The 24,740-nt window shown below is 42.0% G+C and overlaps 2 protein-coding genes across 8 annotated transcripts in view; one reads left to right on the top strand and one right to left on the bottom strand.

Annotated features, from left to right (window-relative positions):
- The window catches only part of ZBTB44 (zinc finger and BTB domain containing 44), a 366,779-nt gene that overhangs the window by 43,414 nt on the left and 298,625 nt on the right, over positions 1-24,740 (top strand). The gene's annotated exons all lie outside the window — the stretch shown is intronic.
- The window catches only part of ST14 (ST14 transmembrane serine protease matriptase), a 49,950-nt gene continuing 44,731 nt past the window's right edge, over positions 19,522-24,740 (bottom strand). For all 7 annotated transcript variants that reach the window (XM_087939097.1, XM_026709191.2, XM_087939099.1 and 4 more), the window contains exons 18-19: positions 23,331-23,467; positions 19,522-22,545 (exon numbers count right to left, since the gene is read on the bottom strand). In XM_087939097.1, coding sequence (XP_087795223.1) covers positions 22,384-22,545; positions 23,331-23,467 — 299 coding nt within the window. In that variant the 3' untranslated portion in view covers positions 19,522-22,383. The remainder of the gene's footprint in view (positions 22,546-23,330; positions 23,468-24,740) is intronic.

Below are 24,740 nucleotides of genomic sequence, written 5' to 3'. Positions count from 1 at the left end.
TGATGGAGCACCCACAGCCTCTGAAGGCAAGAGGGTTAATTATTCTCACTGTCAGGAATTCTCCTAGGTTCCTTCTCTTCTGGATTATTCCATCCGTTGCTTCTTGTTCTGCCTTCTGGTGCTTTGGTGAATAGGTCAAGTCCCGCTTGTTTGTGGCAGCCCCTCAAATATTAGAAGATTACTATCCTGTCGAATGCTTTATTGGCCAAGTGTGATTGGACACACAAGGAATTTGTCTTGGTGTAAATGTCGCCTCTAGTCCTCCTTTTCATTGAACCAGACATACCCAATTCTTGCAATTCTTCTTCCTATGTTTTAGCCTCCAGCCCCCTAATAATTTTTATTGCTCTTTTCTGCACTCTTTCTAGAGTCTGAACATCTTTTTTTATATATCCTGTGACCAAAACCAGATGCAATATTCCAAGTGTGGTTTTGGAAAGGCCTTAAAAGTGGTACTAACACTTCTCATGAACTTGTTTCTATCCCTCCATTAAATGGACCCTGGGGTTGCGTTTATCTAACATTCAGTGGTGGGATTCAAAAAAATTTACTACCGGTTCTATGGGCGTTGCTTAGTGGGAGTGGCAGGGGAAGGATATTGTAAAATCTCCATTCCACTCCACTCCTGAGGGAAGGTTACTGCAAAATCCTCATTCCCTCCCCACCCCACTAACCTGCTTTCCACCTCCGTTCTCCTGTGCAGGGCAACAAAAGAAGACCCAACCGATCAACTGGGACTCAGGAGGCAGAGAAGAGATGGGGACAGGACCAGTGGTGGGATTCAGAAAAAATGACTACCGGTTCTGTAGACGTGGCTTGGTGGGCATGGCATGTCTTGGTGGGTGTAGCTTGGTGGGTGTAGCTTGGTGGGCGTATCAGGGGAAGGTTACTGCAAAATCCCCATTCCCTCCCCACCCCACTAACCTGCTTTCCACCTCTGTTCTCCTGTGCAGGGCAACCAAAGAAGACCCAGCCAATCAGCTTAGGCTTGGGTGGCCAAGAATAGATGGGGACTGGGCCAGTCAGAGGTGGTATTTTCCAGATCTCCGAACTACTCAAAATTTCCACTACCAGTTCTTCAGAACAGAATCTGCTGAGTACCACCTCTGCTAGCATTGTTGACGCCAGCATGCGGACACACATAATTTTAACAATAGGTAAAGAGTAACTCCAGGATGAAAGATGGAAATAGAGAGAAATGGGGCATTAAATCTAAGAAAACTTTGGGAAAGAAAATCAAATGTATGATTTTGTCGCAAGAAAAGTGACTCTAGAAGAACTTGTTCAGAGATTCTAGCAGGAGTGCACAACTATTGTGTACTTTTGACCAAAAAGAGTATACATGTCTTATTGGGAGGGTTGTCTTCTTCTTCCAAGCATCAACCTTTCAGAATAACAAGAGTTGGAAAGAACCTTAAAGCTCTTGTAGATCATACCCACTGAGGTATGACCAGTTGGGAGATCCTATACCATTCCAGACAAGTGTCTACCCAGCCTCTTCTTAAAAGGAGCCTTCTTCATAGAAGGATGCGCATGGAATGATGAGGGACCAAGGAGAGATAATCTAGTCAGCCACATCAGCCAAATCCACCTAGGCCCGTGATGGCGAATCTATGGCATGCGTGCCACAGGTGACATGCCATTTGTGCCAGCACGTGAGCTGCAGGCAAACTTACCCTACTGTGCACCTTACAGCTGATTTTTGGTGAGTTTGAGGCCTTTTTCAGCCTCCCAAAGGCTTGACAAAGGCTTCTGCAGACTTCTGCAGGCCGAAAATTAGCCCTGTTTCATCACTTCCTGGTTTTCCGAAAATACCCGAAGTGATGAAACCGGGCTAGTTTTCGGCCTGCAGACGCCTGCAGAAGGCTTCCTCAAGCCTTTGAGAGGCCAAAAAAAGGCCTCAAACCAGCCAAAAATCAGCTGTGAGGCACAATGCAGGTAAGAGGGCGGTGGAGGGTGGGTGGGTGGGGATTGCACGCGCATGCGTAGGGGGCAAGGGAGTGGCACATTGCCTTCTGGATGCTGGCACTCATGTGTGAGCATGCAAGCGCGCACCCAATTCTTGGCACAGGAGCCCAAAAAGGTTAGTCACCACTGATCTAGGCAGTGACAAATGCAACAACCAGATTGCGCTCCCAACTAGTCATACCCCACAATAAATTACAATTTTCAGACTAGTGTTGACTGCAGCCATGCTAGATGTTCCTTAAGAAATCACTTATTGTTTATTAATGAAAGATGGTGGGAGAAAGGCGAAGGCACGCAAAGAATTTAACAAGCTCTGGCTAAGCACATTTGCTCAAAGCCAAAAGTGATGTTATTTCACAAGTATCCATGCACTTTACAAAAGGACAGTCTCCCAGGGAGGACTGCAAATGTTTGGTCAAGGTTTTAAGCCAACAATTCATCTACTTGTTTCCCCTATTTTATCACTACAGTGAAGCAGATACATATCTATTCCAAAAAGAGGGACATGCTTGTATTAATATTAATGTATGAAAGCATTAATTATTCACTCTGAGGTTCAATCAGTTGTCTTTGGAGAGGTATTAGAAACCAGCAAAGGTGGAATAAATCCATAATATTGTCTTTTTACTTATTATATGATGCCAGTGATGGCCTGGAGGAGAATTGAACAAGTGGAAAGTTGCAACTTTCCAATGTCAATTCCAGAAATGGCTTTAATTAAACCATTATCTAGATTGTCCCAGAGGTGCTTTTCCAAAAGGCAATTTGATCTACTTTGGTTTTTTTCCTTGAAGAGGCTCCTATTATTATTGGTAGAACATTGATTTCTCCCTCCACGATCGATCAACTTCAATTTGTCAATTGTGATGTTTTGTTATTTTTTTTTCTAGCTGTTTCTGTTCAATTTCTGCATCACCTGGTATTGCAATATCTTTTTTATTTCTTTTGATTTGTCAGTCACTTACAAGATAATAGGTATAAGTATATACATAGTTATGAATACATGAAATGGGTACATATAAGAAAAATAAAAGAAACAATAGGACAGGGACGGTAGGCACGTTGGTGCGCTTATGCACCAATCAATGAACCAGCCTTTTTTTCCCCTTTTCCATATATCAGGCATGTTTGTCTGTTTGGATTTGAAAATCCCACAAAATCCTGACCTGTTTATTTTCAAGAACTTTGTCAAGATGGTGTTCCCAGTAATTTTGGGTGCATTCGAGCCCAAACTCCTGGCAGAGCTTCCAATGTATGATTTTGGCAACTCAATCATGATGTTGTAGATAACCAGTTTCTGAGATTTTTTTTTATTGTTGTTGTTGTTATTATTTTTCAGGATGTGTGAATTCATTAGTTGGGTTCCTCCCTAAATTTCACAGCAAGTTTAGAGCTGTTTTCCATCTCATCCCTCAATCAACCCTGCACAGCATTAGATCCCTCATCCTGCTGTATTGATCAGGATTACAAAATTGCATTGTTTTTTTAAAAAAAATATTTAGATTCCTGATTTTTACAGCTGCCTTTTATCCATCCCAAAGCATCTGCTGTTTATCATTTTATAAGCCCTGTTATTGATCTTGTGCAGAGCAAATCCTAATGTCACGGAAATTCAAGCTGGAAAAGGCCATGGAGATGGGAAAGGGCCAAAGTTGTGTGTTGTTAGAATGTGCACCCTCCTCCCACGCCACAGATTTCTTCCTTCCTTTTGGATTTTCCTGTATCTCATCCAAGATTAATTTAATTATACCCCAAAGCTTTTACCTTTTCCTTCGAAAGGCAGTTTCCACACACAGTCAGAATTTCCCTGTGGAACAGCCAACTCACAGCAACTCATACACTCCTAGAATGTTCTGTTTTTAAAGGATCTCTACAGCATGAAGATATATGAGTGGGGTACAATGATAGCTTGTACCTCCCATTTTTGTTTAAAAGCGATCCAGAAAAAAAATATAGCATCTCAAGTGCAGCCCCTTCCCCCCAAATGCAGTTAAGCTTCAACCTATCTCACCCTGCCAACTTCACCTATTCAGATAAGCAAATAGTTGGTTCTTCAGAGTTGAAGTTAATGAAGCTTCCTAACTCCCCAAAGGTGCTTTTTTCAGGAGGCAACTGGCCTTTTCTTTTTCTTTTCTTTGAAGATGTTTCACTTCTCATCCAAGAAGCTTCTTCAGCTCTGACTGGATGGTGGGGAATGGAAGGATTTATATCCCTTGCAGACAGCTGGTCATTTGCATCCTTTTTAGAAGGTCCTTGAAGCTACCTGGAGGTTTATCCATGTCCTCAGGGCCACCTGAGTGGTGCTCCTGGTTCCTGTTGTCTGTAGCTTTTCCTCTGGAAATCCATTCTTACTGCCGTACATCATTCAAAGGGTGTTCATCCCAAATTGTATAGCAAAAAGTCCGTAGAGGTTCTCAATCATCCAGGTCATGGTTGTTCCAAAGGTGTTTTTTCAGGAGGCAACTAGACTTTCTTGTTTTTTGTTCTTTTGAAGACATTTCACTTCTTCAGTTCAATATTCTTCACCTCAGTTCGTCAAGAGCTGAAGAAGCTTATTGAATGAGAAGTGAAACCAGAGGTGGTACTCAGCAGGTTCTGATCAGTTCTGGAGAACCGGTAATGGAAATTTTGAATAGTTCAGAGAACCAGCAAACACCACCTCTTGACTGGCCCCGCCCCCATCTCTTCTCTGCCTCCCATCGAGTCCCCGCTGATCAGCTGGGTCTTCTCTGGTTGCCCTGCACAGGAGAATGGAGATGGAAAGCAGGTTAGTGGGGTGGGGAGGGAATGGAGATTTTGCAGTATCCTTCCCCTGCCACACCCACCAAGCCACGCCCACAGAACCAATAGTAAAAATTTTTGAATCCCACCACTGAGTGAAACATCTTCAAAAGAAAAAGACAAGAAACTCCAGTGGCCTCTTGAAAAAGCACCTTTGGAACAACGATGGCCTGGATGATGGACAATCTCTACAGACTTCCTAACTCTCTTTCACAGCTTGCTTAAACTTTGAATCCTGTGATGGAAGAACATCCCACCCAACTGAATATTCCTAAGAGATGGTTGGGTTTCTCTGGAACTCCTGGAGCAAAAGAAACCTCACAACACTCAGTGTTAACTCTGCTCCATTCACAAGTTGCTGATGCGCTTAAGATGTGAGCATCGTTGAAGAAACCCTGTTACTTCCTAACCATCTGCAGGCAATCCTCAACTTACACCCCAGAGTTGAAGTCACAGTGGACCTTCCCGGGACTACTTATGACCTGGATTTGAAGTTCTGATGGCTGCCCACCCTGACTGAATTTGGGGCTCTGAGCAACCAGTCACAATTGATGTCCATTCCCAGGGCCCCAGTCACATGGCCATAATTTGTGATGTTACTTGCCAGAGATCAGGATTTACTTCCTGTTTCAAGCCAAAAAATACCTTTAGAGGACAATGGATTTGCTTAGCAACTGTGGCTTCACTTAAAAGCTATGGCATTTGTTTTACGATGGCTGTATTTTCTTAATGACCACTGCAAAAAAAGGTTGTGATATTGGGCATGATCACAGTGTCCTGCTTGACAATGGCAATTATGCCAATGAGCAATGTTAGTGTTTGGGGATAAACCCCCGAGCAGAGTGCACAGCAGCAGTCTAACCAGGCAGCCAAATGAGAGAGAGAGGCTGGGCCCAAGAGTATACACACACTTGAGACAAAAAACACTGTTTGTGGTTTTAAATAGATATTTAATTCACACAGAGATTAAGAATAGTCATTCAGTCCATATGTCAGTATCCAGTATATCCATCCAGTTACCTAGTCTATAAACAGTAAATACAATGTCTTTATCTGCTTGTAAATCTTCGTCTTCTGATAACTTTCTCTCAAAGACAATGCTGAATATGAACAGCTCACCAAGTAAACACAGTCCTTTAGTTCAGTAGAGAGAAGTATCTTGCACAGTAGACATCTCATACAGGAGTAAAGCAGTAGGTAGACAGCAGACAGACCAGAGACCAGTAACACCAGGAACCAGGAACCAGAGACTCGAAACCAGGATCAGAAACCAGGGGAAACCAGGAAGTGTTACGTCTCTCTCACTGCCTCTTATTGCAGCTTACAACCGCACCCATAATTATGCAATGACATTGCAGTTTTTAGCTTAAAGCTGCAAACACTTATAACCTAGGTTTTATATATTCATTCACCCAAACCAGTTGGTGTATCCATATACCCAACAAGCATAATTCTGGGCTCAGTGATGGTCTAAGTTGAGAACTACTTGTATACAACCCGGTATTCCTGCACATTAACTACAATAAGTAGGAACTACACTGAATAATCCCTTAGAATAGACCTGGAAGGGAGATCTTCTAGTCCAAGCAGGAGAACCTATACAGATAAATGACTGTTTTAAAAGTTAAGTCTCTTCTTAAAAGCTCCAGAGATGGAGCACCCATGATTTCTGATGCCAGTGTGGTGGTGTTAGAAAGTTTCTCCTTGATTCCAGGTTGCTTTACTCTTTGATCAGTTTCCATCCATTGTTTCTTGTCCTGCCTTCTGGTGCTTTGGAGAATAATTTGAGCCCCCTCTTCTTTGTGGCAGCCCCTCAAAATACTGGAATATTGCTATCATGTCACCCTCAATTCTTCTTTTCTTTAGACTAGCCAGACCCCAAACCTTCATATCTTTTAGTTTCCAGAGCTTTGATCATTTGTCACTCTTCTCTGAACGTTTTCCAAAGTCGCAACATCTTTTCTGTAGTACGGTGACCAAAACTGGTTGCGGTATGACAGATGTGGTCTTACTAGGGTTTTGTAAAGCAGCACTAATGCTTTTTTTCAAAAGGTGACTGGACTTTCTCTGTTTTTCCTTGAGGATGTTTTGTTTCTTGTCCAAGAAGCTTCATCGGTTCTAGCCAGAACCAATGAAGCTTCTTGGATGAGAAGCGAAACGTCTTCAAGGAAAAATTAAGGAAGCCTGGTTGCCTTTTGAAAAAACACCTTTGGAACAGCCAGGACCTGGATGACTGAGAATCACCGTAGACTTTTACACTGAATCGTGAAGCTAAGTGTCCATGGAGATTCTCAGTCCTCCAGGTCATGGTGGTCCCAAAGGTGCTTTTTTATTTTCTCAAGAGGCAACTGGACTTTCTGGTTTTTCTTTGAAGACATTTCACTTCTCACCCAAGAAGCTTTTTCAGCTCTGAATAGTGAAGCCTATTTACGTTCAGGTCAGTGGTGGGATTCAAAAATCTTTACTACCGGTTTTGTGGGTGTGGCTTGGTGGGGCATGGCATGGGAATGTTACTGCAAAATCCCCATTCCCTCCCCATCCCACTAACCTGCTTTCCAGCTCCGTTCTCCTGTGTAGGGCAACCAAAGAAGACCCAGTCGATCAGCTGGGACTCAATGGGAGGCCGAGAATAGATGGGGGCGGGGCCAGTCCGAGGTGGTATTTGCCGGTTCTCCAAACTACTCAAAATTTCCACTACTGGTTCTCCAGAACTGGTCAGAACCGGCTGAATACCACCTCTGCTAAAGAGTACACTTGGCACAGAGAAACATTTGGGCTGTTGAACCTTTCTTGCCCTCATTTAGACTATGCCAGGAAAGAATGTATGGGCAAATCACTTGAGAGCTTTTAATATACCAGGTTGTTCCACTGAGATTAAAAGAAGAAGAAGAATGCAGCAGCTAATATACAGGTACAAAGAGTCTCTTCCCATCCGTGATCAGGAATGGAGAAACTTTTCCTTCTGGCCTACGTTCCTTCTCGTAGAAAGCCGAACCTAATGCAACTGTTCCTTAAAATAAGTGTCTCCATTTCCACAAAACCAAAATGAGTCAAGCTCTCAAACTCCCCTTCAGGGATGTTTGATAGCATAATTTTCCCGGTTGTAATCACAAAGTTGGCAGAAGCCGCTTCCATTTGGGGACTATGTCATCTGCCAGTGCTTTACACACTGTGGACTTTTGAGCCTATCTTGATGTGCTTGATAGCTTTTCCTCTTCCAGAGGGAGAAATTCTATGCTTATGATGAAGTATTCCTCTTCCTTACTAACGGCACATATTTTAGTCTCTCTTCCCCTACTATCCTGAGCATTAACTGTTCCATATTGACAGACTTGTAACCCAACGTTCCCATTGGTCCGTTTTAACGGCTATCTGATTGGACAACCAGGGCGGCTGTGATTGGCTCGCTAAGAGTCTGCTGCGATTGGTCGAAACCAAGCGTGGGAGACTTAAAGCGATGTCATTGGCCGCTAAAGCCCCGGCAAGCTCTATAAAAGAGCCGCCGTGGCTGCTATTCTTTTAAGCTGGTTTTAGCCGATAAATAAAGAGCTGTTGTTACTGAACTGAAGTCTCTCGTCTTTATGAGTCCAAACCTTCGAACTTAACATTAACAATAACCCTCTGGCCAACTTTGGTCTAGTACAAACTACTCACTGGTTCCTGAGAAGAAGCCTGTACAAATAATTGCAACTTTCTCTGGAAATTCTCTGTTGAAACTTTGACTATGCCCCATGAACAAAGTTATCTTTAGGAGTGAGGCTTACCAGGAAATATCTAGTCAAGGTCAAACAGAAGGGGAGAAAAATTAGACTGGTAAAGGTACTTTTCAAGAGGTAACTGGACCTTCGAAAATCTTCAGAAATCATGACTGTGAAAAGATTTTTGTGGAAAAAAACATTTAGACAATGGCCTTTACTTGTCCAACACAACCTTTAATCTGTCTTTCATTCCCAAGCAACTGTAGGAGATGACCAGGCTGATGACCAGAGAAAGGGATCAAATACATCATCAATCTGAAGTCCATAAAAGATCTAAGTCCCACCCACCTTGAATTCCATTGACTGTTATCTACCTCCAATTTGTTTTGACCGTTAGTAGTTCAGATTCTTCTAGAGACCTTAAATTTGCAATAAAGCTTTAAATTCATTTGAACTGCCTGGATTTCCTGATTTCCCCGGCACTTGAAAGCAACATGATGGGCACCAAAGTTCTAGTCTAACACAGTCACGCTGGCTCCACAATATCAAAAAAGGTACCTAAATAACAAATCCTTGCTGAGAATTCAGAATTGAAATTTCTCTTGGGTTATTCTCAAACTATGAAATGTTCTCTGCAGAATTGCATCCCACACAGACACTTTTGATCTGTACCAAGGGGTAAAACCCATTTTTTTGAACTTTGTTTTTTAAAATTTATCCAGAGAGTCTATTGTTGTTGATGCTTAAGGAAGTCATGTGGCAGTTTCTTTCTCTTTTTTTTCATGATATGACCATTTGTTCTTTGATTTGATGAATGTTACCTTGCCCCAAACCCAACCCAAAATCAAGGATGCCTTTTGTGCAGTGCAGCTGCTCAGATTTATTTTGGACAGTTGATATATTATAAGACCCATTGTATGGGAGTGTATTTTTAACTCAGCGTGGACAACCTATTTTCAGGGCACTTTAGTTGTATGTTTATTATTACTCTAGAATTTGGGAGTTAGCCTTTAACTTGATGCCTTTGTCCCCGACACCATGAACAAAGTTGTTGGGGGAGACAATATTTCAGAATCCAGGCACATCATGAAGTTCGGAGGAACATGTTCACCTTCTTAAAGTTTCTTAAACTAAACCAATACAAGTTCTAGTGCCACCTTACAAAGCCTTAGTAAGACTGCGCTTGGAATATTGCATCCAGTTCTGGTCACCAGAATACAAAAAAGATGCTGAGACTCCAGAAAGAGTGCAGAAAAGAGCAACCAAGATGGCTAGGGGGCTGGAGGCTGAAACATATGAAGAGCGGTTACAGCAACTGGGCATGGCTAGTCTAATAAAAAAAAAAAAGACTAGTGGGGACATGATAGCAGTGTTCCCATATTTGAGGGGCTCCTACAAAGATGAGGGGGTCAGATTATTTTCCAAAGCACCAAAAGGCAAAACGAGAAGCAATGGTTGGAAACCAACCCAGAAGAAAAGTAACCAAGAACTAAGGAGAAACTTCTTGATGGTGAGAGCAATTAACCAATGGAACAACTTGCCTTCAGAAGTTGTAAATGCTCCAACACTGAAGACTTTCAAAAAGAGACTGGACAGCCATTTGTCTGAAATGGTATAGGGTCTCCTGCTCAAAAAGGGAGTTGGACTAAGACCTCTGAAGTCCCTTCCAACTATTATTCTATGTTCTTGAGAAAAAAATATCATCCCACACACAGTCACCGAGAGAGAGAGAGGAGAGAGAGAGAGAGAGAGAGAGAGAGAGAGAGGGGAGGGGAAGATTTCTGCAGCTCTAGCATGCAGCAAACCAAGTAGAAATGAACTACCACATTTCCATCTGAACATTTGGAAACGATTTTCACAGAATTCAGAGGTGGACTTGGCACTAAGCTAAAATAGACAGGAACTTGGAATCTTGGATTTTCTGTTTCCTAGATGAACTCAGAATCCAGTTGCCTAGAATTCCACTCCCTGCTTTGGAAAATGTAGAGATGAACTTTTGATAAAACAGGCTAATCATGCCCATAAATTTTCCATCATAATAAATGTGCTGATCATTGCCGCCAAGTAATAAATGCCACAAAAGCTTTTGCTTTCGAAAGCCTCTTAATTTCTTCAGCTCCAGTTGGAGTTGTGTTTTTTTTCTTTTTCATTTTTTTTGTTTTAGTTTCAAAGACTACAAACCAGAAACAAAAGGTTACAGTTTTTAGCTGTCCACTCCTCTCATTTTAGTAGATGTTTAACATCTACTGAGTCCCGAGGGCCTAGAAAGCAGATGTAATTCCATATCGGCTTGATAATAAATTATTGGAAAAGATGTTTGATTTCTTCTATGGAGATTTCTTCTATGATTCCTAACCAAGTTGTGGGAATATGGTCCAATATCTAGAATAACCTTGTATCTCTTACAGGAAACAGAAAGTTAATTGACAGGATGAACCATTTTTAGATTACAATTTAAGACATGGATTCATATTGAATGCAAAAGTTAGTTTACACAGAGTCTTAAGATTTCTTAAATTATAAGTCTTCGAAGAAGTACTATATCTTCTTAAGAACCTGAAAATCATTGTGGAACTCTGAGGACTTGAAGCATAAAATGAGATACTGTATAGTAAACTATAATAAATTCTACCTGTACCACTACAAGTATGCGTAGAATTTATAGTAGTTTACTATCTCGTTTTAGGATTCAATTCCTCAGAGTCCCATAATGATTTTTCAGGTTCCTAGGAAGACATAATATATTCAGTTGTATATAATAAATGAATTATATACAGGAAGGTTTATAATTCCTACAATACTTGTAAATCCCTTTTTTCCAATTCTTCAGCATCTTCCTATCTTCTACAGCAATGGCCCCAACCTTTTGGTACCAGGGACCAATTCTGTGGAGAGAGGTTTTTCCATGGGCCAGAGGGAGTGTGGTTTCACATGCTGTCTGCATCCCACGGATGGAGCTTCACTTGTTTACCTGGACCAGTTTCTGGCATGCTGTGGCCTAGTACCCATCCACAGACTGGGAGTTGGGGACCCCTGTTCTATGGAGTATTTTTTATACTTCATCCTCAGAGTCTACTTTAGATCATCCATTCCATAGTCTATGTTAAAACCCCACAGGATAAGGAATTAACTTCTAAGTAGACCTTTTATTGTGGTATTTTCCACTGAACACCAGTATTCCTTTACCTTTGTGTACATCATACAGTTTAGGAGGGCTTGATAGAACTTCAGGATGTCTTACCAACTTGCTATCAGGAGGTACTAAAGATGGTTTCAGCACTGCCTCTTTTCTCTGATTTCAAAAGTTTTGGTAGCAGTGAAGTGTCTTCCAGTCACAATCTTTCCAGAACAGTGGATCTGAAAAGGTCAACCAATTGATCTGAAAAGGTCAACCAATGAACTGAAGCCATTCTCATCATGAGTTCCTTGGCATATAGAGTGGCTTTGAAGCTTGCTCTAGATTTATCCTTCCCTTGGCTGAATGACTTTGCATTTCAGTTCCATTTCTAGAGAATGAAGAACCTTCTCCAGCCAGTTCCTTATTGCTCAGGGCTGCCATGCAGCATCAGAAGCTAAGGCAACCAATTAAATCCATCCAAGCCAGCACTTTTTACAGGACTGTTCTTTCTTTGTCTTGAATGCTATTTAACGATAATATTTAAATGACAGCTACATGGAACAAAGCTGGACTGTTTCAGCCAACAAATCTTCCTACCTACTTGGCCTCTCTCTATTCAGTTGTGTGTTTCTCAGAGTTCAAGACCTCCTTCAAAATTTTGAATGCCAAAGGGACTGTAAGATCTGTTTTGATTTTCCTCTTCAGGAGAGGTACCTGTTGGTGCACCAAGATGAAGATAAGGATGCCCATGCTGCTTGGAACTGATGGGAGCTGGAGTCTAGTATAACTTAAACGGCGCCCAACATGAGCCAACTCTTGAGCTCCAGATGTTTAGCATCTGGAAGGCAGAAGGCCAAAACTTGTGTGATAACCTATAAAAGAGTGACACCTAGTGGGTGGAAAGAACTGTCATTAGATTCTTTTTTTAAGAAAAAAAAAGATTTTTATTTTTTAACAACAAACATAAACAAATACAAACATAAACACAAAACATAAGACCATCTTTCCATTGTACAGTGTGTCGGTTGGTACATACCGTATTTATCGGCGTATAACACGCACAGGCGTATAACACGCATTCCCTTTAAGAGGGAAATTTCAGGAAAAAAATATGCGGCGGGCGCAGCGCTGACATCACGTCACGACGCTGCGCCGCCGCTAGGCACTATTGGGAACGGGATCCCTTAAAGAGGATTCCGCTCCCTGGACATCGGCGTATAACACGCATACATCATTTGCCCCCTATTTTCAGGGGGGAAAAGTGCGTGTTATACGCCGATAAATACGGTATCTACTTGTGCATAGTATCAACAGAGAACTGTCATTAGATTCTGTTGAAGCCTACTGAAGAACAAAAAAAAAAACCCCACAAAAACCTGAATGTGGGAATTTAATTCAGTAAAGTGATAGGAAGTGGGAGAAGATTTCATATGGCCATTGATTAGATTTATATAAAAGTTTGATAATCCACTGCAGGGTTGCGTAGATTTCCTAACTTTTATTGGAACTCCGCAGAGAAGAAAGAAGTAGTTTGAACTTGTTCAGAAGAAGTGTTTATTTATCTAGAGTCTTTCTTCATCTTTTTTCCTCTAAACCAAGAGAAAGGGCAACATTGTTATGATGGTATGTTTAAAGGAAGAAAGCTCTAGATAGAACTTCTTCAAGCCCATAAAAGGAAATTGAGTCACATTTAACCTGACCCAAGCAACATCTTAGTTCACGCCCTGTGCGAAATGGTGGATTACATAAACGGTGACTTATTGAATAAACCAACATTGTCTGGATTGCATAACAGGCTAAGGCAAAAACCAAGCAAGCTCTCTCAAAAAGGAAAAACACAATATCTCTCTTTTATATTCTTAGTGTCCCAAATCCATCTTCAGACATTGCTTTCTTTTGGTTGCTTGGTTATAAATCTTAGCCGTATTCAGCCATCAATTATCCCTTGGGGAACTAAAAGGAATAAAAATAGTTTTGGGCTGGGTTTGCAATGGGTGAACGAGGAGGGAAAAAAAATCTGAAGCTCACCTAAGTATTAACCCAGGAAAGGGAAAAGAAAAAAAAAGAAAAAGAAAGAAAGAAAACAGATGAGCGGATGGATATCAGGCACTTAGAATACAGAATAACAGAGCTGAAAGGGACTTTAGAGATCTTCTAGTCCAACCCCCTAATGAAGGATACCAGGGGTGTCAAATTGAAGGCCTGGGGACCAGATCTGGTTCATGGAGTGCTTAGATATGGCCTGCAGGACTGCCCTGGAAACAACGGACCGATCCCGCGGTGCCTCTGCCAGGGAAAAACGGAGCTGGAGGAGAAGCTCTGTTTTCGCTTGCAAAGGGCTGCAGGAGGCCATCACAGCCTAGAATGGGGCCTCGATAAGTGATGGTGAGCTGCCACGCCCACCCTAGCCATGACCGCCCCAACCACGCCCACCCCAGCCATGCCCCCATGAGGTCAAACACTGTGATGACCTGTAGTCTCTCAAAATAACCCAAAACCCCAAACATACATTAAAGTCCGGTAACTTCACTGTTTTATTAGGCACAGTTTAAAGTCACAAAAGTAAATAATGAGGCAAAAAGAAAACCAAAATAAACCGCATTGACGAGAGTTCCGAAGCAAGCCGAGATAACTAATCATAAACTCCAGGAAAATAACCGAGGAGAGTCCATGGGAAGAACACCAGCAAAGATAAACCTCTTTCAAAGTAAACACTAAACTTTGACTCCAGCAATTCTGACTGCGCAGTTGCAAACTTATATACATAGCTCCCAGCTGCAAGCCACAAGGAGGATCATGGTAATCTCCTCTTGAGTAGACCTCACTTTTCCCTGATCCTCTCCTCCCTGCGTGACCTAGGATGGATAGGAGATGGGCCTGGGTCCTCTTCTGATTGTTCAGCCGGCCTCTGGCCTTCCCCAGCCTCCTCCACCACCTCTGGAGCCACACTCCCACTCCCTGTTGGCTGTTCCTCCTCTTCCTCAAAGTCAGACTCCACCAGGGGCATGACAAACTCAATGCAGATGTGGCCCTCGAGTTTGACACCCCTGCCTTACACCATTCCAGAGAAAGGGTTGTCCAGTCCCTTCTTGAAAAACCTCCAGTGATAAGAGCACCCACAACCTCTAGGGGCAAGCCGTTCTATTGATTAAACTGTTCTCACTGTTAGGAAATGTCTCCTTACTTCTAAGTTGGCTCTCTCTTTTAATGATCTTCCACCTGTGATTTCGTATCCTGCCTTCAGGTGTTTTGGAGAATAGATTGAAACCCCACCTCCTCTCTCTGACAGCCCCTCAAATATTGGAAGACTGCAATCATGTCACCAGTGGCGGGTTTCCAAATTTGTTCCTACCGGTTCTATGTGGCGTACAGGCTTTGCATGCACACGCATGCTTCGCGCATGCACGCAGGGCTCAAAAGACCGACCTCTGTCAACGCCGGCGAGCCGAGCTGTTTTTGAGGCCCATCAACCCATTCTGCCACGCAAATCAGCTGAGCTAAAAAACAACAACAAGGGAATATAGGAGAAGTAACGGCGGGGGCGGGGCCAGCCAGAGGTGGTATTTGCCGGTTCTCCGAACTACTCCAAATTTCCACTACCAGTATGCCAGAACCGGTCCGAACCGGCTGAATACCACCTCTGCATGTTACCCCTACTCCTTTCTTCATTAAACCAGACATTCCCGGTTAAAGACTGGTTTATTATCCCTCCCCTCCCCGCTTTCTGGCTTTATCTGCAAAAGAGGAATGGGGAACAATGTTCCTTACAGAATGATTTGCAGCAGCACAGCATGTGAAGATAATGCCCAGACCTGGCCCGTTTGACCGACACCCCAGGCACAGAGCTCTCCCTATAATCTCCTGGCCCTCCCGAGGCATAATTAATCTTTTGATGTAATCTTTAATTCCACTCTTGGCCCTGTCAGCCTCTCTCTCTCCCTCTCCCCCTCTCTCTGTTCCCCAGCAAGTTTGCATCGGTGCCAGCAGGCCGATCAATGAGGGAGAGGGAACTGCAGAGGGAGGGATATCATCTGCAGCATAAGGAAAAGAACTGGATTTTCAGCTTTTGTCACCAGAGAATCCAGATTTCCTTCGCAGCCTCAAATCCAAAGCAGTATATTTCTCCCCTCCACGACCCACCCAAGGTTTATTCCTTTCAGTCTTATCGCACGGCTTAGTTGCCTGAGCCCAGGCAACACGTTTCCCATGGATATGCAGGCAGTGCACAGGATTCTGGGGAAAAAAACCCCAAATGAGGGAATAGAAGAGAAACTTACCAAATTTGCGGATGATACTAAACTGGCAGGAATAGCCAACACGCTGGATGATAGGCTCAGGATCCAGAAGGATCTTGACAGACTTGGGCCCTATTTAACTAAATGAAATTAATTGTAGAGAAAAGTAAAGTTTTACACTGAGGCAAGAAAAACCAAAACCACACATATAGACTGGGTGAAACCAGGCTTAATAGCAGTAACTATGAGAGGGATCTCGGAGTCTTAGTGGACAACCAGCTAAATATGAGCCAGCAGTGTGCAGCGGTAGCCAAAAAAGCCAATGCAATCCTAAATTGTATTAACAGAGGGATACAATCAAGATCAAATGAGGTACTAATACCACTCTATAAAGCCTTAGTAAGAGCACACCTGGAGTACTGCATCCAATTTTGGTCACCACACTATAAAAAGATGTTGAGGCTCTAGAAAGAATGCAGAGAAGAGCAACCAAGATGATTAGGGGTCTGTACAACAATTGTAAGTACTCATTCAAGGGACTGAAAAGTTTAGCATGAAATGGAATCTCCGGTCTCCAAGTGAAGTCAAAACATGTCATCCTTGTGGTCTGAGCATTATCTGAGAGTCATTTTAGCCTCAGCCACCACTTCCTTTTACAAAGTCATGTTGTGGGCCCTGCTGAGCAAGCAGTAACACCTAGGTTGGGATCCAAAGAGAATCTGGACTGGGTTCTTCTTGGCTTGTATTTGGATGAAACAAAACATCAGAAACACCCAAGAGCTGTAGGCCAGAAGACAGGAAATATCCCCAAAGAAAACAAGATGAATGAATGAATGAATGAATGAATGAATGAATGAATGAATGAATGAATTCTTTATTGGCCAAGTATGATTAGACATACAAGGAATTTGTCTTGGTGCAAATGCTCTCAGTGTACATAAAAAGAAAAGATACATTTGTCAAGAATCATACATTTGTCAAGAATAATAGTCATAGGGAACAATAAGCAGTCAAATCATATTAGGAAACAGTAAATATATATCCTAAGGATACAAGTGACAAATTTACTGTCATACAGTCACAAGTGGGAGGGGATGGGTCATAAGGAGTGACGAGAAGAATAATAGTAATAGTAATTTATCAATCATTCAGGTCAATTCATCGGTGAATCTTTCTGCAGGAAAATTCATCTCACAACCTGGAACGTTTTTCTTCTCATTTCAAACACACCAACTGTGGCCTATTTTACACTTGAATAATCTGTTGCTGGACAGTTCTTTTCCTTGCCTAACTTTAACCAAGAGAGTGAACATCTGTGGTTTTTCAATCTGTGCGAGGTCTCTGCATGGCTACTTCCTCGGCCCAGCAGCTCTCTTATTCTGCAGCTCAGCAGGAAGAGAGGAAGCCGACTGTAAAACGAACACATTGAACATTTCTGCACTAGCAATTTATAGCTTTGCCCAGCCAGCTTTGTGGCACCACAAAACTAGCCTTCATTAGTGATATATATGCACAGCAAAAGCTGGAAGAAGGCATACAAGATTAGTGTGGAAGTACTCATTAAAAAGCAAGCAACTGAAAATATATACAGCCCTAGCTTCAGTTCTCTGACCCTGACAGGGTTGAAACACTTGTGTTATTTATCCCAGTGCCCCAAGTGCAACAACACAGCAGTGCGCATTGTGGACTACAGGAGATATACATTTTGAGTTTTTTTTGTCTACAACTTGAGAGATTTCTGTGGGTATCTTATGGTCATGCCAATCTGTTAAAAATGGGACAGAATATCTATCTAACCATGCATCCAGCCATCTTTATCTATCATTTGTCTATCATTTATCTCTCTCTCTCTCTCTCTCTCTTTCTAGCCATCCATCCATTTTCTATGAGCCATGGTGGCGCAGTGGTTAGAATGCAGTACTGCAAGCTACTTCTGCTGACTGCCAGCTGCCAGCAGTTTGGCAGTTCAATTCTTATGGGTTCAGGATTGACTCAGCCTTCCATCCTTCTGAGGTAGGTAAAAGGAGGACCCAGATTGTTGGGGGCAATATGCTGACTGTGTAAACCGCTTAGAGAGAGCTGTAAAAGCACTGTAAAGCAGTAAGTCAGTATAACTGCTATTGCTAGCCATCCATTTTCTGTCTAAATCTGTTTATATCAATATCTATCATCTACCAACTGTCCATCTATTTTATTTCCATCCATTCAATTTCTATCTATCCATCCATCCATCCATTTTATATCCATCCATTCCTCCATCCTCCATCCATACCAATGCACCCATGGTATTTGAGCTTTCAATATGCATTGTGATCTAAAGCATCCACCAAATGAATTGAACAAAGATTAAACAAGTTGTATCTCAGTGGAGGTACTGTTTAAAAAATGTACCTTCGTTTATGCATCCCAGGGCACGTCAGACTATGGAACTGTAGAATTTCAGGAATGCTCTTGTAATTCTGAAAGTAGATCTAGAAGTCGCCAAATGCACGGGAAAGATATATAATCCATTCCTTGGGATGGTTATGGAGGAAATATTAGCTTCAGAAGAGTTGGACTCATAAAGTACAGGTAAAGGTTCCGCTCGCACATACGTGCTAGTTGTTTCCGGCTCTAGGGGGCAGTGTTCATCTCCATTACAAAGCCAAAGAGCCAGCGCTGTCCGAAGACGTCTCCGTGGTCATGTGGAAGGTGCCGAAGGTGCACGGAACACTGTTCCCTTCCCACCAAAGTGGTCCCTATTTTTCTACTTGATTTTTACATGCTTTCAAACTGCTAAGTTGGCAGAAGCTGAGACAAGGAATGGGAGCTCACTCCGTTAGGCAGCACTAGGGATTCGAACTGCTGAACTGCTGGCCTTTCTGATCGACAAGCTCAGCATCTTAGCCACTGAGCCACTGTGTCCCTTTTGGACTCATACATACAGTGAAAGCATCTGTTGCTCCACACCCTTTATCATTCTTGTTGCTCTTCTCTGCACACTTTCTAGGCTCCGAGCATCATTTTTTGGGTCGTAGTGGCCAAAATCGTATGCAATATTTCATGTGACTTCACTCGTACTGTATAAAGTGATATTATAGATAGTCCTTGATTTACAATAGTTCATTTAATGACCAAAGTTACAACAGTACTGAAAAAAGTATGACCATTTTCCACACTTATGACCGTTGCAGCATCCCCATGGTCATGTGATGCTTGGCAACTGATTCGTATTTATGACGGTTGCAGTGTCCCGGGGGCCACGTGATTCCCCTTTATGACCTTCTGACAAGCAACGTCAACGATTCACTTAACAGTCATGTTATTAACTTAACAGCTTTATTGATTCACTTAGCAACTGTGGCAAGAAATATCATAAAAGGAGCAAAATTCACTGAACAACTGTCTCACTTAACAGTGGAAATTTTGGGCTCAGTTGTGGCCATAAATCGGGGACTTCCTGCATCAATTCTTGTAATCTTGACACTATTCTTCTGTTTTGAGGTTCTCGTTGTTTATAGGATCTTACTCAGGCCAGCTTTTCATCTAAAACAGGGGTCTTCAAACTTGGCAAGTTTTAAGACTTGTGGACTTCAACTCCCAGAATTCCTCCTCCAGTCTTGTTCGCTCAGGAATTCTGGGAGTTGAAGTCCACAAGTCTTAAAACTTGCCAAGTTTGAAGACCCTTGATCTAAAAGAAAATATTTCAACCCCAAAGAACATAACGAATTAAAATGAATCATCCATTTTTTAAAAAACAAGTTTAATAACAGATTAAGAATCATCAGACATTTGCACTTCATTCAGTTTTCCAATGAAAAATTTAAAAAGGGGGTGCAGAAATATGGGTAGGAATTATGTTTGGAATAGTTTTCTCGCATTTAAGCTATTTACAGCATTTAAAAAAATACAATCTTTATATACATACAAACACGGTAAGAAGCAAAATTGAGCTGATTAGTTTCAATCCATTTTGAAAAGCTTTCTTTTAATGTGAAATAAAACAAGTCTGCACTGATCCCTTTCGGTAGCTTTGTGCTTTAAATAAAGAACAGGACACAGTGAAGCATTTCCCAGATTGTTAAATATCCTAGAAAAAAAGAGACTTCTTCCCATTTTTGTCCTATGTCCGAGGAACAACTTCTTCAAGAACATGTGTAATTTTCTCCAGTCTACACTCTGGACCAGTAGAGGCACAGAACAACACTAAGTTTTACAGTAAAGAACCATAACTTGTCCATCAGTTGTAAAAGCAACAGTTGTAAAAAAAAAATAAGGCACATCACACAGTGAGATACAACAATCTTGTCCATTGGCTTGCAGAAACATTTTAGCTCTATCTAGCTCTACTTAACGGTGTTTGCTCCCTAAATAATCTCACGGTCACCCTTTCTTTCACTCAAAGACAAAGGTACTTATTCTACTCAAAGAAGGCTCAAATTCAGATTGGTGCAGCCAGCAAACACTGAAGCGAATCAGCATTTGGTACACCGCAGGATAGAAGCGCTCCCTAAAAAAGACTGGACTACAACTCCCAGAACACCTAACCAGCTTGGCCAATAGCTAGGAAGAAGAGGAATGCTAACGACACAAGAACCCAGATTGGAGACTCAGCATTAGCTTTAGCCATCAACCTATAAAGAACCTTAAAGGGGCATCCGAAGAAGAAAGAAATGCTGTAGATTAAACTAGGCTGTACAATAAGGCACATTGTGGTAATGCCAATCCACCCCAAAACGGGGCAGAAAAAGGAAACAATCCACCCATACAAACACACACACACATTCACTGTGAACACACACACACAATTATATTCTCTAGATCTCTCTACATCTATCTCATTCTAATGAGGTAAACTGGTGCAGAGGGACTGGATTAAAAGTGCAGCGTCTCAGAGATCTCTGCTCCTTATCAACGTTGTTCCAAGGTGGGCTTTCTTAGGGACATTTGAGGATGGGACAGCTCAGGAGATGAAGTCCCACGAAGATGCAAGGCACGAGCTTTTTCAAACCTCAAACAAGCATATTCCGCCCTTGATGGGAAGAACCATGATTTTTCACTGTTGGAGAAGTCCAGAATCAACTGGATTTTCTTTTCTCTTTTTTTTTATGAAAGGAAGAGACAAGTGGATTGCAAGTCCCAAATATTTCAACTGGACTTTTACACAGAAAAGCAAAAGGCTATTAGTCCTTGATTGTCCTTTTTTTTTAAATCCTCAAAGGTGTTTTGGAGATCTGCAGGCAACCTATTGATAATCGACAGTAGAATTTGATTCCATCTACAAAGAAAGCTAAAGTCAGAACTTTTTATCCCTGGGACTAAAATGGATAGAAATATAGTTCAAAAAAAATATCAGGAAGGAATCTCAATCTGAATTATCCTGGCGGATGTGGGGTAAAGACAGGGAAACAAATGAGGGCGGGAAAGGAAAAATTCAGAGGGAGGGGGTGTAAAATATACCGGCTGTCCATCCCCCTCCCTTCCTGTTTTTTCCCTAGGTCTTTGCATCTCTGACCAGCATATTATAAAAAGGAGGTGAAGTTGAAGATGGGAAATATTTCCTTAAAAAAACAGCAAGATCTGGTATGATTGCTTCTAACATTGCAGACTGAGTATGATTTTCAGTGCTTACTTTGTTGGCATAACAAGGTTGTATTTTATAGGCCATTGCACACTGATATTGTGAAATTCACTCGGGATAAGGAGGGGGGAAAATAATTTAATCAAAGAAGCTGCTCTTTATTTCTGCTGAAAATATCCAGAATATCACTGGCTATGAGCAAAAGGCAGCTTTCGGAATCTCTCTGCTCCCATCTAGTGGTCCACCAAATTTTGCAGCAATATTATAGCTCTAAATCAGAGGTCTCCAAACTTGGCAACTTTTAAGACTTGTGGACTTCAACTTTCAGAATTCTGAGAGTTGAAGTCCACAAGTCTTAAAGTTGCCAAGTTTGGGGAACCCTGCCCTAAATCAATCCACATCATAGCAAATCTGGAAATTGTCATAATTCCCTTCCCGCAACCTTACTCTTAGTGAGGAATTTTAAGATAAAAGTCATAGGATGTAGGATTAATCACAGACGGCACTGTGTTGGACACAACAAGGAAAAGAACAGGGCTTCAAGCCCAAAGATCTGCAATCTGTTTTCTAAACAGGCAGGGTAGTCTTCTTTTCTTCCCACGGTCATCTGTTTGGTGACTTGGGAAGAAGAGGAGTCAGTATAATCCCATCTCAAATTGGTTCCAACCTTCCCTTGCACACCTGTGCAAAAGTCGGATCTGTGACGGAGGCTCCAGGCCGGTCAAAAACTCAGTTTCGGATTTAAATGAAGACATGGCGGTGATCTCAGGAGACAGAAGCAAGGAACAAAGCTCTCCCAGGTGGAAACGGTCCATGTACAATTAAATCCAGGTGGGTCATTTGTTCTCAAACCAACCTTCCCTCCCTGGAAGACCCAGAAGGGTGAGAACCAAAGGAGAGAAGGGTTGAACATATGAGACAGGGTTCCCTTCACATCATGTGGGAATGTCTTCTTCAATGGCCAGGTTGACCGACCTGCACGAGGAATCAAGAGGTGTGAACCATCCTAGTGGCGGGAACCACCTACAACCCTGTTTTCTGTTTGATCCATGTTCGTAGCTTAGTGACCCGGGTGTAGACGCCGGGCTTGTTCCGGCGAGCGCAACCGTCTCCCCAGCTGACTATACCAGCCAGGAACATCCTATTGTTAACTTCTATACTGGCAAGCGGCCCTCCAGAATCTCCCTGAAAAGAAATAAGGCAGCGGTTAATCAAGGAACAGAATCCCTAGTGTTCCCTTCCCTCATTTCCTACTTCAAGGAAGTTTTTCTAAGGAATTGCCCGGGTTTGTTGGATGGATCCTTTTATAGCTTGGACCTTCCAGAGCAAGAGTGTCCAACCTTGGCAACCTTAAGTTTTGTGGACTTCAACTCCCAGAATCCTCTAGTCAGCATGGCTGACTGGAGAATTCTGAGAGCTGAAGTCCACAGGTCTTAAAGTTGCCAAGGTTGGACGCCCCTATTCTAGAGGGAGATAAACAATAGAAGAAGAGGAGCAGAGTGAGATGAGATGAACACAGCCTGTGCTCTACATTCAGTGGCTGCTTTGTTGCCAAGTGCCTACAAGGATGGTGAAGGAGCAGATAGACCTCCCAATGCTGCTGAATAACTCTCTGTCTTCTGGATGGAGTGGCTGCAGCAGCCTCTTAATTGCCATTGAGCAACATCTCAAGGACTTGAAGTTCTTCAGGGCATGAACATCTCCAGAAGAACATCTAAAGGGCTTGGACACCTCTAGAATATCAAAAGGGCTTGAACATCTCCAGAACATCTAAAGACCTTGAACAGGTCCAGAAGACCATCTAAAGACCTTGAACAGGTCCAGAAGACCATCTAAAGGGCTTGAATGTCTCCAGAAGAACATCTAAAGGGCTTGAATGTCTCCAGAAGAACATCTAAAGGGCTTGAATGTCTCCAGAAGAACATGTAAGGGGATTGAACATTTCCAAAAGAAACTGCAAAGCTTCTCACCTGGCAAGCATCAATTCCTCCCGTCAGGACTCCTACACACATCATTTGTGCAGTGAGTTGATTGGGCAACAGGGACTCACACATGGTCTGATTGATCACCCGGATTTCTGCCTTCTGCAAAATTCTGGCACCAGGACCTGCCCCACAAAAATCAGAAAGGTTTGTGTGAGATTCGGGGAAGTCACATAATCCAAACTGGCAACCAGGATGTAGTTGCAACAGTTGCAGTATCCTGGAATTAGAGGATCACCATTTGACAAGCCAAATCAACGGGGAAAGCCAAATTCGCTTAATAACCATACAAACAAGGTCATAAAATTGGCCACGGTTCATTTAATGATTTGCACACATTCCAAATCCTAACTATGATTGTAAATTGAGGACCATCTGTGCCAAGGACTCTGGGCATTTGGAGAAACAATGTTATGTGTGAAAACAAACAGGGTTTTCAAAAAGTTTTAGAGTGTCGATTTATTTCTGTAGCCTCCATTGATACATCTTTGGCCTCTGTTCTTTATGACTGGCTTGCATTGCGACAGATGGAAACTAACCAAGAAGAGAAGCCATCTAAGAGTAAGCAGAAATTTCCTAATGGTGAGAGCAATCAATCAATGGAACAGAAGTTGTCCTTGCCTTCAGAAGTTGTGGGTGCTCTGGGGTAATACCCGGGAAATATAATAAAAGACTCACATACTTAATATTACATATAATAACAGCAGCTGGAATCACATATGCACAAAATTGGAAAAATGAAACTATACCCACAGATGAGAATGTAATAAAAAATTATTAGAATGTGCTGAATTGGGCAGGTTAACAATGGAACTTAAAGAATACTACGTAACATAGGATGTATTGTATAAATGGTTAAATAATAGGTGCAGAGATTAGCACTTAACAATGAAAAGATTAAGAAAATAGAAATAAATACAGATATATAGAAATATGTAAGACAATATAAGCAATATCACTATCAGACTGTACATGGATGTAGTTTAAAGGGTATAAAGTGATAAATGTAATAGAGTGCTATGGTACAACTATGAAAATAATAGTCATAATTATGACGTACAAAACTATGTATTTAAAAGAGACTATACTGTATGACTACAAGAATAATAGTTATAACCAAGGTGTATACTATGAAGTATATTTAAAAAGGACTTGGTAATAGCCAGTACTCTGCCGTTGTAAAATTGGAAATGTGATGAATAATAACCAAAAATGCATGATAAAATTTTTTTTTTTTAAAAAAATAAGTAGTTGTAGGTGCTTCATCACTGGAGGCTTTCAAAATGAGACGGGGCAACCATTTACGGAGCTTCTGTGGCGCAGTGGTTAGAGTGCAGTACTGCAAGCTAACTTCTGCAGCCAGCTGCCTGCAATTTGGCAGTTCGAATCTCACCAGGC

This window comes from Pseudonaja textilis, chromosome 9 (assembly GCF_049901715.1).
Source record: "Pseudonaja textilis isolate UNSWEBS1 chromosome 9, rPseTex1.2, whole genome shotgun sequence".
In the NCBI taxonomy this organism is placed as follows: Eukaryota; Metazoa; Chordata; class Lepidosauria; order Squamata; family Elapidae; genus Pseudonaja; species Pseudonaja textilis.
This window is presented reverse-complemented; position numbering and strand designations above follow the sequence as displayed.